At 33.4% G+C, this 13862-nt stretch overlaps 1 protein-coding gene across 1 annotated transcript in view; it reads right to left on the bottom strand.

Moving 5' to 3' along the window:
- Positions 1-13862, bottom strand: part of LOC6645570 (accessory gland protein Acp76A) — a 29714-nt gene that overhangs the window by 14045 nt on the left and 1807 nt on the right. The window contains exon 2 of the mRNA XM_047011912.1: positions 2426-2606. Within this exon, the coding sequence (XP_046867868.1) occupies positions 2426-2606 (181 nt within the window). The remainder of the gene's footprint in view (positions 1-2425; positions 2607-13862) is intronic.

The raw sequence follows: 13862 nt of genomic DNA, 5'->3' as shown, positions 1-13862 counted from the left end.
ATCCCAACCCAATCCATCCCATTTCATCCCCAACCCATCCATTCGGTCTAATCAGATGATGAGTTGCTAGATGAGATTGCAATAAACTCAAATTAATTGAGCCCACACACATAATCATTGAAATCGGTCTACATATGCAATTATCCTAGAATGCTCAATTATCAATTAAATAGCTTTTAAAATGTTGGTAAAACTTTTACAAAATAAAACATTAATATTCATGAAATGAATCAAGAAAGGACTCTGAGGCACAAGAGAACACACATCACAATTGATTAAGTTTGAACAATGCTGGCAGTTGAACATTGCCAGCTGAAAGCTGTCACTCCCAAAAAAAAAAAACGAATATCCATCATATCCTGATATACATTCGCCATCTGCCAAAAGTGGGTAATGCATTTACATTTACTTAAATTATTCTAATATATTTTCTAAATATCTCTGCACAAATTGGATTAACAGACACATTAACAAGGAAGGAGAACCAAATGCATTAAACAATCTAAATTTATATGAGCAATTGTATTTTATATACAAATAAATAGATAATAAATGTATGCGAATGAATAGAAAATTTGTTTAATTTGCTTTTAAACTTTCTTAATCTTTATAACTAACAAACAAGTTCAACAATTTTGACCTAAGTTCTTATTGTAAAGTGGCAGATCGTAGTTGATTTTGCAATTTTGTTTGCCCATATCTCACTTCATGTTGGCAAATCATAAGTGGATAAAATAAGGAAACTTTGCCCCTGAAACTATGCAATAGGGTAGAAGAGTATTGATTGTTTTAAAGAAATTTATAGTTTCTGGTACCCCTTGTAACTTAGTAAATGTCTATAAACTATATTTGTTAACTTAAAAAAACTTCGAGTATTATATTATCTGCAGGAAGTTTTAACGTTTTGTTCTGGCGAATTCTGCAACTGCTTCTTGCATACTTTAGGAAGCATTGTTTCCACATTTCACCTCCCTAGATCCGATACATGTGCTAAAAACATTTATTTAATGACATAGGCGTGTTAAATGACGAAAATTTTCTCCCAAAAGTATGCAATAAGCACATCAAGAATTCGCATTTTGAAACATATAAAAAAAAGTTTTGAAATACTGCGTGTTAAGCAAAAAATCCTTAAAACAAACATTGCTTGTACACAATTTTGAAGTTACCAGGTATTCCAAAAAATTATAAATTTTTTGCAAATCATAATAAATTCATTTAAATCTAGTCTTTTGCATACTTTAAGAACAAATTCTCTCTATTAATGTAATAAATGATTTACTTTTCATAAGAAATTTGAAATTCCCAACTGTAGTGCTTAGACTTTTCTTGACAAGCTCGAAAATGTTTTTCAATTATTGTCTTGAGAGACAAATCTTTAAGACAATCCTAATGCTTGATAAGTCTATTGATCAAATTTTTAAAACAACATGGTATAAGAATGTTCCTGATAAACAATATTATTTGAATTTAGGCTTTTATGAGCATAATTTAATCTAGTTTATTACATAAAAAAAAAAGAATATTTATTCAGTTCCTTTGCGCCTTTGTGCGCCCATTCAAGAAATACATTAATTGTTCCAAAGTTCTGGTCTATGATTAAGCTTATTGCTTTTGAGTTGCTTAACCCACATATTGGGTGCCTAATTGCAGTCTTTATGCTATGTTGGCCAAAAAAAAACCAAAAAAAGAAACCAGTCCCATTGTCAATTGTCTGTTGTTAGATGACTAGACTGTTTCTCAACGATAAATGAAACATTCTAGGAATCATGGTCGAACTTTAACTATGTATATTATATATAGTATGTGTTAAGCAAATTGACTTAACTACTTTGTGGTGTGGTGTTAGGTTGGGTTGGGTTGGGTGGTCTGGGATACTATCCCTAACAAAAATACCTAGTCTAATGTTGACTTTGCATGTCCTTAGAGCTAACATGTCTAAACTTTGGCAGCTGATTTCGACTAGAATACCTCCACAAGACCAACTTTCTTTTCCACATTCTCGTTTTCTTTTTTTTTTTAATATTGTTACATACACACAAAACCAGAAATGAAGTAACAAAAAAAAAAAAAAAAAAAACAGGATATTGTTCACACCAAAACAACAAAAAAAAAAAAACTAGATAAAAAAATTCACTACCAAAACTTCATTATTTTTCAACACTTGCTTCTTTTTTGGTTTAGTTCCTTTTTGGTTTTTTTGTGTTTTTTTTCTCTTATACTTTTTTTTTTATTTTTAGAGAATTGCACTCGTCGTCACGCGCTTGACCGTTTCGAAGGATTAAAGAGGAACTCGAAAACTGAAACTCTGTGTCTGAAAAAAAAAAAACAACTGAAAAACTCCTGTCCTGTGGTGTTGTGCTCGCTCGCTCGTCCAACGGATATTGCCAGGAACGTCCGTTCGGTCAGAGCTTGAACAACAAACTGTTGGCCGCTCCAAGAAGAAGCCCGTTGTCGTGGTCGCCATCGAAGCCATCGTAGCCATCGCCATCATCGTCGTCGTCGTCGTCGTCGTCATCATTATCGCCACATTGACTGCCTTTTGCTGTCTTCGTGCAAAGCTCTTGTCTTTGGCATGTGATGGTCGTGTTTGGGGCACGCTGTTGCTATTGGCGCTACAAAAGCTTCAGGACACGTGCAGAGCTTTTTTTTCTAGCACGTGTGCAGCAGCGTATGAGTACGCGGTGGCCACATGAAAGGAATTGTTAGGTGGTGAGGGGTGTTGGCGGGGTTCCGCTTTGTTATTTATTTAGCTGGCTTTAAATTTTTTGTCCGAAATTCTAGTTTCTCAACAAGTGGAATGAAAGCTTTGTTCTATGAACATTTTGCTATTAATTATCTCGGTGGGCAAATGCTAATTGAATTTCCAAGGATGAAAAAAAAAAGTAGAAAAGCTCCACAGTTTTTTTTTGTTTTGGCAAGGTTTTAAGCATCCCATAACCGTTTCAACCTGTTGACCACAAGCTCAATGGGGGGGGGGGGGGGGGGGGGGGGGGGTTTGGGATTGGTCATAATAGTCATAGGCAGGAGACAGGAGGCAGGTGGCACTTGGATTGCGTCGGCGTTGATGGTGGCTTTGTCCTTACACACAGTCTGCAAATGTATTATTATTTTTTTTCTTTCTCTCTGTTGCTGCAAGGACCTTGTCTTGCTCTTGAAAATGTTGCACATATTTATATATGCATGTAAGGTCGTCTCTGCTATTTTCTCACTTGTGGCCACTAAATGTGCAACAACACAAAGTATAATTTCTGGCTCAATTTTTGCCATTTTCGTGCTTTTTAATACTTTGGCAAGGACTCTTGCCTCCCTCTCTCCCTCTCTCTCTCTCTCGTCTCTTACCCTCCAGGGAGACAGCCACAGCTGGTAAAGTGTTTCTCTCTCTATAATTGAAATATAATTGCCATAATTGTTGTTGTTATATGGCCAAAATATAAATGTTTTTTGTTCTTTTTGGGGGGGTTCATACTTTTAATGGAACTCTGCATGATGGATGAAAATTTCGGCCACAAGGTCCAAGTTAAAATTGTTAGCTAAAAACAGAGGTTAAAGTAAATAGTTACTTAGTTTCTCTTATATAAATAGACTCATAAAATAATATTTTAATGTTTACTCAAATTGTTAGTTATTATTGGATTTCAAATTAAACCGTTGCTATTTTTGCTACACAGTGGCGGCAATTTTGAATTTTACGAAGAGGTCTTTTTGAGGGGGCAATAGAGGACGCCACTGTGGTATCGTCCGTTTGTATTGTAATTTGAAAAGCAAAAACTGAAAGAATAAAGAGCATGTTTTTTATTCATATTTGAACTCTTTTGGTTTGGTACTTCATATTTGCAGGGTAACTTGTCGCTCGAGGAAAATACTGTTTATTGTTGGTCAAATTCCATTGTCAGCCTAAAAGGCTACTATGCTTCTCGTAATAGTGGAGTTACGGGAAAACAAAGAGCAAAATGGATAAAAAAGAAACCAGGAACCGTAATCAGTATAAGTTATATTAAAAAACTTATATGCTAATAATTACATTTCCATTCTAAAGAGTTTCTTCAAGAAAGATAATTATTTTTGAGTAATTTAATAAAAATTATCCATTAAAATCGCATTTCAGATTTGAAATATAATGATTTATGATTATAATGATTTTTCTTTTTTGACCCTTGCAAAAAGGGTTTATTAATTTTGTCAGAAGTGTGCAACGCTTAGAAGGAAGCATCTCCGACCATATATTTGATATATTCTTCATCGTCACGACTAGATGAGTTCATATAGCTATGTCCGTCCGTCTGGATCGACGCGAAGTCCTTCTAGACCGTTAAAGTAATTTCATATTTGTAGTTTCGTATACCTAAAATGACTGTACCAAATTTGATCAAGATCGTGTGATTATATTAAATAGCTTCCAAAGAAACGATATGTCGAACAGTGACTTTTACCAATAACTTTGTTACTTTCGACGCGTAAGCATTAAAATTTTTATATTCATCTTAATGACTGTGCTGAATTTAATCAATAATCGAATAAAGGTGTCATACAAACAAACACAAAATAGCATGGGGATGTACCCCAAATTGTTCCACCAGATTGTAGGCTTTGCTTACTTTTTAAACAAAACCTTTTATCACATTAACGTTGACAATAGGTAAGGAAAGATTAACAACAAAAACTAGCAAGGGTATAGAAACATCGGCGCGGTCAATGTTAGCCTCGGCCCAGACTTTGAGTAAAATTTCTCGCTTTCTAACCGTGTTTCTTTCCAAGTAAAATACAAAGTAAATGCCATTTTTCTCATTAACACGTAACCTGTTGAGCCTCTGAAATAAATACTTCGAAAACGATTGAAATTTTACTCACATTTGAGAATAGGATTTTCACTTTACGTTTGAAAACAAGGCAGAGTACGGAAGGCAAGTGATTTAAGACTACTTTCATGAATGAGCTAAAGAAGCATCTCGAGAAGTGGTGGCCGAAAAATCTCTGCGAGTAATATTTTGCCCTTAAAAGGGAAATTTGTCCTATATTATCGCAATAGTTTTTTCATTTTCTCTAATTGTGTACAAATAAGGAATCGGTTAAGTCGGCTGCATTTTTTTTGCACCCGCAGTAGAGGAATTTAAATTCGCATTCGCATTCTTGGAAAAATAAGTTTACATTTACTACTCTCACCCGATGCAGTTCAATGCACTGTCCAGATATATGACTACTTCAGCCAGGAGAAATAGAGTCGCCATCTTATAAACTGCAGGCTAGGATGTGGTTCTTCCGCATAAAGATGGGGAAGAAAAGTTTTTGTGATCTATGTTCACAGTTGGAACTAAAAGGACGGCAAGCTTAAGGAATGGCGAAAAGTAATCAACCAAATAAAACAAACGTCAAAAGGCATACCAAGGTAAACAGAGCCGCCTTGAGAGCCCCAAGATTGCAAAACCTATTCATCCTTGCCCTTTAATAATTTCAGAGATATTTCCCGCCCTGGCGCCGACGCGGTAACGCCCTATCCATTCTCGACGATGACTCTGTTTTGATCGACAAAGAGACGATAAAAGCACATTTGGTTCCACTTATTGGTAGTTGTCTGAATGTCGGCATTTTACATTCATTGTCTTCGCTTTCGCCGACACCGATCTACATACAACAATCTTCTGTCGATTTATGGAGGATCAAAAATCTACATTCCTAGCCTCGCGTCAAGTCTATTTTAAAATGCTGCCTGGATAAAAAATTCGGATTATAATGATCGAACCATGGAGAAACGCAGCTTTGCACCATGGCAAGCGATTCAACCAAAACAACAAAGGAAAATATTTTGGAAATTTTATTCATACTACGTCCAAAAAGACACTTACATCGCGCCAAAATAAACGGCTCTTACCGTTCGATATTAAGTAAACAAAAATTGTACAAAAAAAAAAAAGAAGAACAAATACCTTTCGACAAAAATCTGTGCATAGCTTCCAAATACACTTTTATTTTTTATATAAAAACATTGGAGATGCCAAACTAAGTTTGCTTCTGGACAAATCTACAGGCATTAGTTTTCCAAAAATGTCAGTTTTAAAAAAACAAAAAATATAGAAACATATTAAGGCAGCCATTTTGCGGTATTATGCTTTTAGAGCCTAAGGATAACAAGGTTTTGCATTGGTATTACTCCGTTCAAAGTAAGAGCGGTCCGGTCCACATTAAGCAATTTTGTTCAAATCGGTTGAAATTTATTATTATTTGTTTACGCAGACTACAGTAGTTTTAAAGCTTTATATATAACATGATGCGAAGGTAATATTAAGGAAACAATCACGTCAAAAGTGTTCAACTCTTGGCCAGGAGATTACCTTTAGTAATGAAGAGAAGAGATAATTTTAGATAGTACTAAGGAAACACTCATATAGCTCACTAGCTACTTGGCCAGGAGATTCTCTTTAGTCGCTTGTTTAAATTAATAAGGAAAATGATTTCGAAAGAACATTACTTGAATAGTCAAGTTCGGATTTAAAATTTAAAGGAAACTAATTTTAAAAGCCGTATTTACTAGGCCCTAATGTTATGGGCCGTGACCGCTTAAAGTGTTTAAAAATGAAAAAAAAATTTGAAGGAAAAATATGTTTACGGCAGAACGAGTAAAAACGAATGAGGCTTCTTGGCAAAGCGACAGCTATTTATAGGGTTTTGGCTGAACTAGTTCTATGTTCTAGCTCATAATTATGAACCACAATAGTTCACTTTGCTCATTTATGAGTCGCCGGTTCGATACACCAAGAGGTTCATTTCGATAAACTTGTTTATCGATATTTTCTGAATGCAACACTAAAAAAGTTAAATATTTAGTTAAGCTACTCGAGATTTCAGTGTTGAAAAGTAAATAACTCGCCTGAAGCTAGATTTCAGTATTGGCAAACGTTAGCTCGTTTTTTTTTTATAGCGAGTTGAAAGTTTTCATTTTGGGGGTATTTTTTAGTTTGTCATATGAGGTAAATATGACTTATATATCGATTTCTTCTTCATGCATTCGACCTAAATCATACTTATTTATTGTAGAAATATTGTTAATGGTTAAATAAATTAATTTTAAAAATGTTATATAACTCAAAATGACTTCTTCAGCTACAGTTCTAGAAATAAATACAAATAGGGTTTTGCTATTCAATACTTGTACTTTCAGAAAAACAAAAGGTCCGGTGAGGTTTGATTTTTGGTGTTGCACAGTGTAATAGTATCTGTATTTTATTTTGAACATTAAAAAATATTAAATTTCATCATATAACAAAAAAACATGAAGTTTGACTTCGATTTACTTATGTCTTGATATTTATCTTATAATTATAAAACATATTTTTCTTATAAGTATAAAAGATAAGGTTTGATTTTGATTTACATGAGTCTTGGCGTCTATATCGGCAAAAGCTATCGATCTCACAACAGAACCTCCATCGATACTATCCACATTTCCATCGAAGATTTGCAGCCCTAATACGGCGTACATTTAACGGGCAGCGGAAATGGCTCACGGCACGAAACCGAATCGCCGGCACCCGATCCAGCCACATAGGCACATCCCACCACAAGATAGCAAACGACGAGAAAGACAATTGCCCGCTCTGGATAACGAAAACGCGACGAGTCAATCAGGAAGGTAAGCACCTGCAAAGAGAGAGAGAGACAGATGGGGAGAGAAAAAGAGATAAAGTTGAGACATGAGTATGAATCATATTAAATATAAATTTAAATTTAATTAACACAAGTGTTTGAAGATCCGCCACAACTGGACTCGCTCGAGTCCCTTTAAAATGCATTAGGGGTACCTCTATTAAGGATCTTCTGCCTGGTCATTAGGCACTACACATTAGCTGATTGTGATTGTTGTGCTATTTATTTAACGATTTACTCATTTCTTTCATGCGAAACTCGATAAGACTGTGTAAAAGATGGGCGGGTGTCCAAAGCGGGGAGACAAATGACCCTAATGAGGCAAAGTCCAGTCTCTTCACATTTTATCAGTGTAGCACCAAACGAAAACCAAAGATTCTTAGGTAGTTGGTGAATCCCTTAAACCACACAAAAAATAACCTTAGAAACCATTTTCGTTAAGGCCATAAACCAATGAGACATATGTTTGTACATACATACATAGGTATGCAATTCCTGTTTTCGATATTTGTACTTGCCCACTGAAAGTTGCCGTATCGTTAGAGTTGACAGACAAAAATTTAAACAGGGTTGAATGCAGATTAGACGATAACAGGGAAGTAGTTCCATGTACTCATGAGTTCGCAATAATGAACCAGAGTTCGCAGAACTAGTTCAGCCAAAACCCTATAAATAGCTGTCGCTTTGCCAAGAAGCCTCATTCGTTTTTACTCGTTCTGCCGTAAACATATTTTTCCTTCAAATTTTTTTTTTCATTTTTAAACACTTTAAGCGGTCACGGCCCATAACATTAGGGCCTAGTAAATACGGCTTTTAAAATTAGTTTCCTTTAAATTTTAAATCCGAACTTGACTATTCAAGTAATGTTCTTTCGAAATCATTTTCCTTATTAATTTAAACAAGCGACTAAAGAGAATCTCCTGGCCAAGTAGCTAGTGAGCTATATGAGTGTTTCCTTAGTACTATCTAAAATTATCTCTTCTCTTCATTACTAAAGGTAATCTCCTGGCCAAGAGTTGAACACTTTTGACGTGATTGTTTCCTTAATATTACCTTCGCATCATGTTATATATAAAGCTTTAAAACTACTGTAGTCTGCGTAAACAAATAATAATAAATTTCAATCGATTTGAACAAAATTGCTTAATGTGGACCGGACCGCTCTTACTTTGAACGGAGTAATACCAATGCAAAACCTTGTTATCCTTAGGCTCTAAAAGCATAATACCGCAAAATTACTGCCTTAATATGTTTCTATATTTTTTGTTTTTTTAAAACTGACATTTTTGGAAAACTTATGACCGTAGATTTGTCCAGAAGCAAACCAAGTTTGGCATCTCCAATGTTTTTATATAAAAAATAAAAGTGTATTTGGAAGCTATGCACAGATTTTTGTCGAAAGGTATTTGTTCTTCTTTTTTTTTTTTGTACAATTTTTGTTTACTTAATATCGAACGGTAAGAGCCGTTTATTTTGGCGCGATGTAAGTGTCTTTTTGGACGTAGTATGAATAAAATTTCCAAAATATTTTCCTTTGTTGTTTTGGTTGAATCGCTTGCCATGGTGCAAAGCTGCGTTTCTCCATGGTTCGATCATTATAATCCGAATTTTTTATCCAGGCAGCATTTTAAAATAGACTTGACGCGAGGCTAGGAATGTAGATTTTTGATCCTCCATAAATCGACAGAAGATTGTTGTATGTAGATCGGTGTCGGCGAAAGCGAAGACAATGAATGTAAAATGCCGACATTCAGACAACTACCAATAAGTGGAACCAAATGTGCTTTTATCGTCTCTTTGTCGATCAAAACAGAGTCATCGTCGAGAATGGATAGGGCGTTACCGCGTCGGCGCCAGGGCGGGAAATATCTCTGAAATTATTAAAGGGCAAGGATGAATAGGTTTTGCAATCTTGGGGCTCTCAAGGCGGCTCTGTTTACCTTGGTATGCCTTTTGACGTTTGTTTTATTTGGTTGATTACTTTTCGCCATTCCTTAAGCTTGCCGTCCTTTTAGTTCCAACTGTGAACATAGATCACAAAAACTTTTCTTCCCCATCTTTATGCGGAAGAACCACATCCTAGCCTGCAGTTTATAAGATGGCGACTCTATTTCTCCTGGCTGAAGTAGTCATATATCTGGACAGTGCATTGAACTGCATCGGGTGAGAGTAGTAAATGTAAACTTATTTTTCCAAGAATGCGAATGCGAATTTAAATTCCTCTACTGCGGGTGCAAAAAAAATGCAGCCGACTTAACCGATTCCTTATTTGTACACAATTAGAGAAAATGAAAAAACTATTGCGATAATATAGGACAAATTTCCCTTTTAAGGGCAAAATATTACTCGCAGAGATTTTTCGGCCACCACTTCTCGAGATGCTTCTTTAGCTCATTCATGAAAGTAGTCTTAAATCACTTGCCTTCCGTACTCTGCCTTGTTTTCAAACGTAAAGTGAAAATCCTATTCTCAAATGTGAGTAAAATTTCAATCGTTTTCGAAGTATTTATTTCAGAGGCCCAACAGGTTACGTGTTAATGAGAAAAATGGCATTTACTTTGTATTTTACTTGGAAAGAAACACGGTTAGAAAGCGAGAAATTTTACTCAAAGTCTGGGCCGAGGCTAACATTGACCGCACCGATGTTTCTATACCCTTGCTAGTTTTTGTTGTTAATCTTTCCTTACCTATTGTCAACGTTAATGTGATAAAAGGTTTTGTTTAAAAAGTAAGCAAAGCCTACAATCTGGTGGAACAATTTGGGGTACATCCCCATGCTATTTTGTGTTTGTTTGTATGACACCTTTATTCGATTATTGATTAAATTCAGCACAGTCATTAAGATGAATATAAAAATTTTAATGCTTACGCGTCGAAAGTAACAAAGTTATTGGTAAAAGTCACTGTTCGACATATCGACACGATCTTGCTCAAATTTGGTACAGTCATTTTAGGTATACGAAACTACGCTTTCGTACTGCTCATAAGGATTTTCAAAAGCCCTTTTTTTGGAAATGGTCGACTACGGTCGAAACTTCGACTAGTCGTTTCATCAAAGAAATGTACATAGGCATTTATTTAGATATTTTTTATGCTTTAAGCATAAAAGTTTGTAAATTCTGCCGCAGGACGCTAACCCATGCTTTTATGGGAAATCCTTAATGATGAATGGGCATTGCCATTTTTTTAAAAGTTTCTTTTCATTAGCTTTTTGAAGAACTTTCTAGGACTTGCAACTTTCATTCCACACTGATGAAAGCCCATCCAAATATGTATGTTTCGTAGCATATTTGACTTGACTAGAAAATACATAAACCAAACGGATTGAAAAACAATATAAAAGCTAAGGAGGAAAACTGCTAAAGCGAGCTGGTCACTCTCAAGCTTTTGCAGAGCTTTTGGTTATGTTTCTCAGTTTTGACGTCACGAGTTCGAATCAAGATTGAAAGCTTTTGGTTCTGTTTCTGAGTTTTGGCGTTTCTAGGCAAAATTTGAACACAATTTGAACGTTTAACGTTGGCCAAAGGTGCCAGGAGATTTTCCTATTTAACGTACATATGTACATACTCAAATATTGCCATTATGGTAGAAAAGCCAAGGGTATTCTTGGTTTCATTCAACGTGTTGTAAAAAATTTTATAATCTATGCACTGGTAAAGTTCTTTTCACTTGGCCTGTTCGTTTTAAAGTCTCCACATCTTGCATTTGGTTTCCTCAATAAGCATCAGAATCTAGTTTAGGTGCTCATCGTGGCTGCATAGTTCTAGTAGTTTTAACCTTTCTTTTTTTTGATTAACCATAGAATTATGGTTGTTGGTATTATTTATGCTCTTAAATGGTGAAATAGATTAGCCTGAACTATTGACTGAAGTTAACCATGTAGACGATGAAGACATCTTTTTATGCTTTGCATGAATCTTATGCTCAGAGTTTTCTCTACTAAAAACATTTATCCTTTAGTATATAGGTATTCCATATTCCATTTGTATTTGCCCCTCGTTCAACAGGGTTTGAGGTGGCCAGCTTTTTGCTGGAGTCCTTCCTACCTGTTATAGTCATTGTACGTCAAAGTTCGCTAAATAAATGTGTTAATATGACAGAGAAAAATACCAATCGAAAGAAACATTTTATCCATAACGACTGAACGATCTCATTCTGTACACATATAGAATTAAACATGATTGGTCATTTCAAAATAAATTGCTTGGACCATTATCCATTTTGTTAGCCAACGAAATGGAATTTAGTTACCTGGCCATTAGGCTTGCCAATCTGATTGTAAAACTCACGACTCTTTTATGTTGTTAAATTTTATTTTAAATGCTTTTCCTTTTTCTTTTTTGTGTGTCTGTGTTGGTTGTTGTTTTTCTTTTCAATTACAAATGTATTTAATATTATTTTGGTTGTTGTTTTTTTTTTTTTTGTTCGCTTTAGTCGCAAAATTGCTGCTCGTTTTTTCTGATTTTTGTTAACGCATTTGTTGTAAATTTTTATGTTGGGCATTTTTTTGGTTTTTGTGTTTTTTTTTTGTTTAGCATGGTTGACAACATTTGATTTGATTTTATTTTTATAATTCTTACTTGATGCTTGATGAGTGTTTCATTTCTATTTTTTGGTTGTTGGTTGTTAAAATTGCTTTTTGCTTGCATTTGTTGTAAATAAAATAATGTTTTTAAAGTATTTAATCCGCTTTTCATATATACTATATATATGTCTTGTATATATATTTATTTCATAATCATTAATTATTAAATTACATTTCACAAAATACAATTCACAACTACACTTGACGACAAGTTTCTTGGTTTTTCTCTCAAACTAAGCCATTCCATTACCTTTTCTCTGATCGAATTTTCCATTCAATCATTCCAGCTAAAATTCTCACCATTATGAAATATATATATATATATGTGTGTGTATATATATCATATTAATAGTCATATTTAGTTTTTATTTTTTCGAAAAAAATTAAAAAAATCGTATACATGCGCAAATTGCAATCAATGGAATTTTCTCAATCACACAACGAAAAAAAAATTTGGTTTTTCCTTTTCTGTTTTTTTTTTTTTTGGTTTTTTTTGCATTCTTTGCTTTGTGTTCTTTACATTTTGTAATTTTACGTATATTCGTTACATTGTTTTTTTTAGCCTTTAAATATATATAATTCATATATCTATGTGGATGCGATATATATCGTTCCGATTCTGTTAGATAAAAGCGTTTACTATGTACGCCCCAAACTATGTTTTGTTTTGACAAAAAAAAAAATATTTGTATGTGCTTTTGTTTTTTTTTTTTTGTTTTGTTTATGTTTAAACTAAGATCTACTAGCTATAAATATTTGATTTTTATTTTTGTTTTTTTGTTTTAAGCTTATTAACAACATCAAATAGTATGCTTATTCTGATTTTTTTTCTAATTATTATTTATTACTTTCATGTTTCCGTGAATTTTTTTTTTTTGTGTTTTTTCAAACTTTTTATAGTTCTTTTTTAGTTTTTTATGTCGACTTTACATTATGTTTGCATAGTTTTTTATTTTTTAACTCACTGGATTGTGTTAATTTTATGTTTGTGTTCAATTTTATATCAATATTTTTTATTTTGAATTTTTCATTTTTATGGCTGCATTTTTTTACTTTTCAATTTCGAAATCAGTTTTCACTGTTTTATGTCATTTAATTTGTTTTCTATTATATTGTTTAGAATTTTTATTTAAAGTTTTCTTTTTTTGCATTAATTATTGTTGTTAACTCATATTATTTATTATTTCATTCGGGATATTATTGTTATTGTTTCGTTTTGCTTTTATTTCTATGCTTTTTATTCAATGTTAATTTATTTTTGTTTTAATTGGAATTTTTGATTTTTTCTTCTATTTTTCTTTTGTTTTTAATGTAAGTATGACAAATTTGCTAATTATTTTGTAATGTTGCTTTATTGTTGTTTTTTTTTTTTGTGATTTTTATATTTTTAAAATATCATTTACTTATTTTTTTTGGAGAGCTTCGTTTTAATGATACGTATAAGTGTTTGAGGGATTTGTTTTATTTTTAAAAAACAAAGAAAAATGAAAATAATAATTTTAATTTTATATTTGAATTGAAAAGTGTAAAAACTGAAAAGAATGAAATAAAATACTTACGATAAATTATAATTTGAACTGTAACAAAAGACACATTCAAAAATTGAAAGAAAAATAAGAAAACGTAAATTAAGAAA

The sequence above is a fragment of the Drosophila willistoni genome, assembly GCF_018902025.1.
Source record: "Drosophila willistoni isolate 14030-0811.24 chromosome XR unlocalized genomic scaffold, UCI_dwil_1.1 Seg143, whole genome shotgun sequence".
NCBI lineage: Eukaryota > Metazoa > Arthropoda > Insecta > Diptera > Drosophilidae > Drosophila > Drosophila willistoni.
Note: the sequence above shows the minus strand (reverse complement) of the source record. Positions and strands in the feature narration are given on the sequence as shown.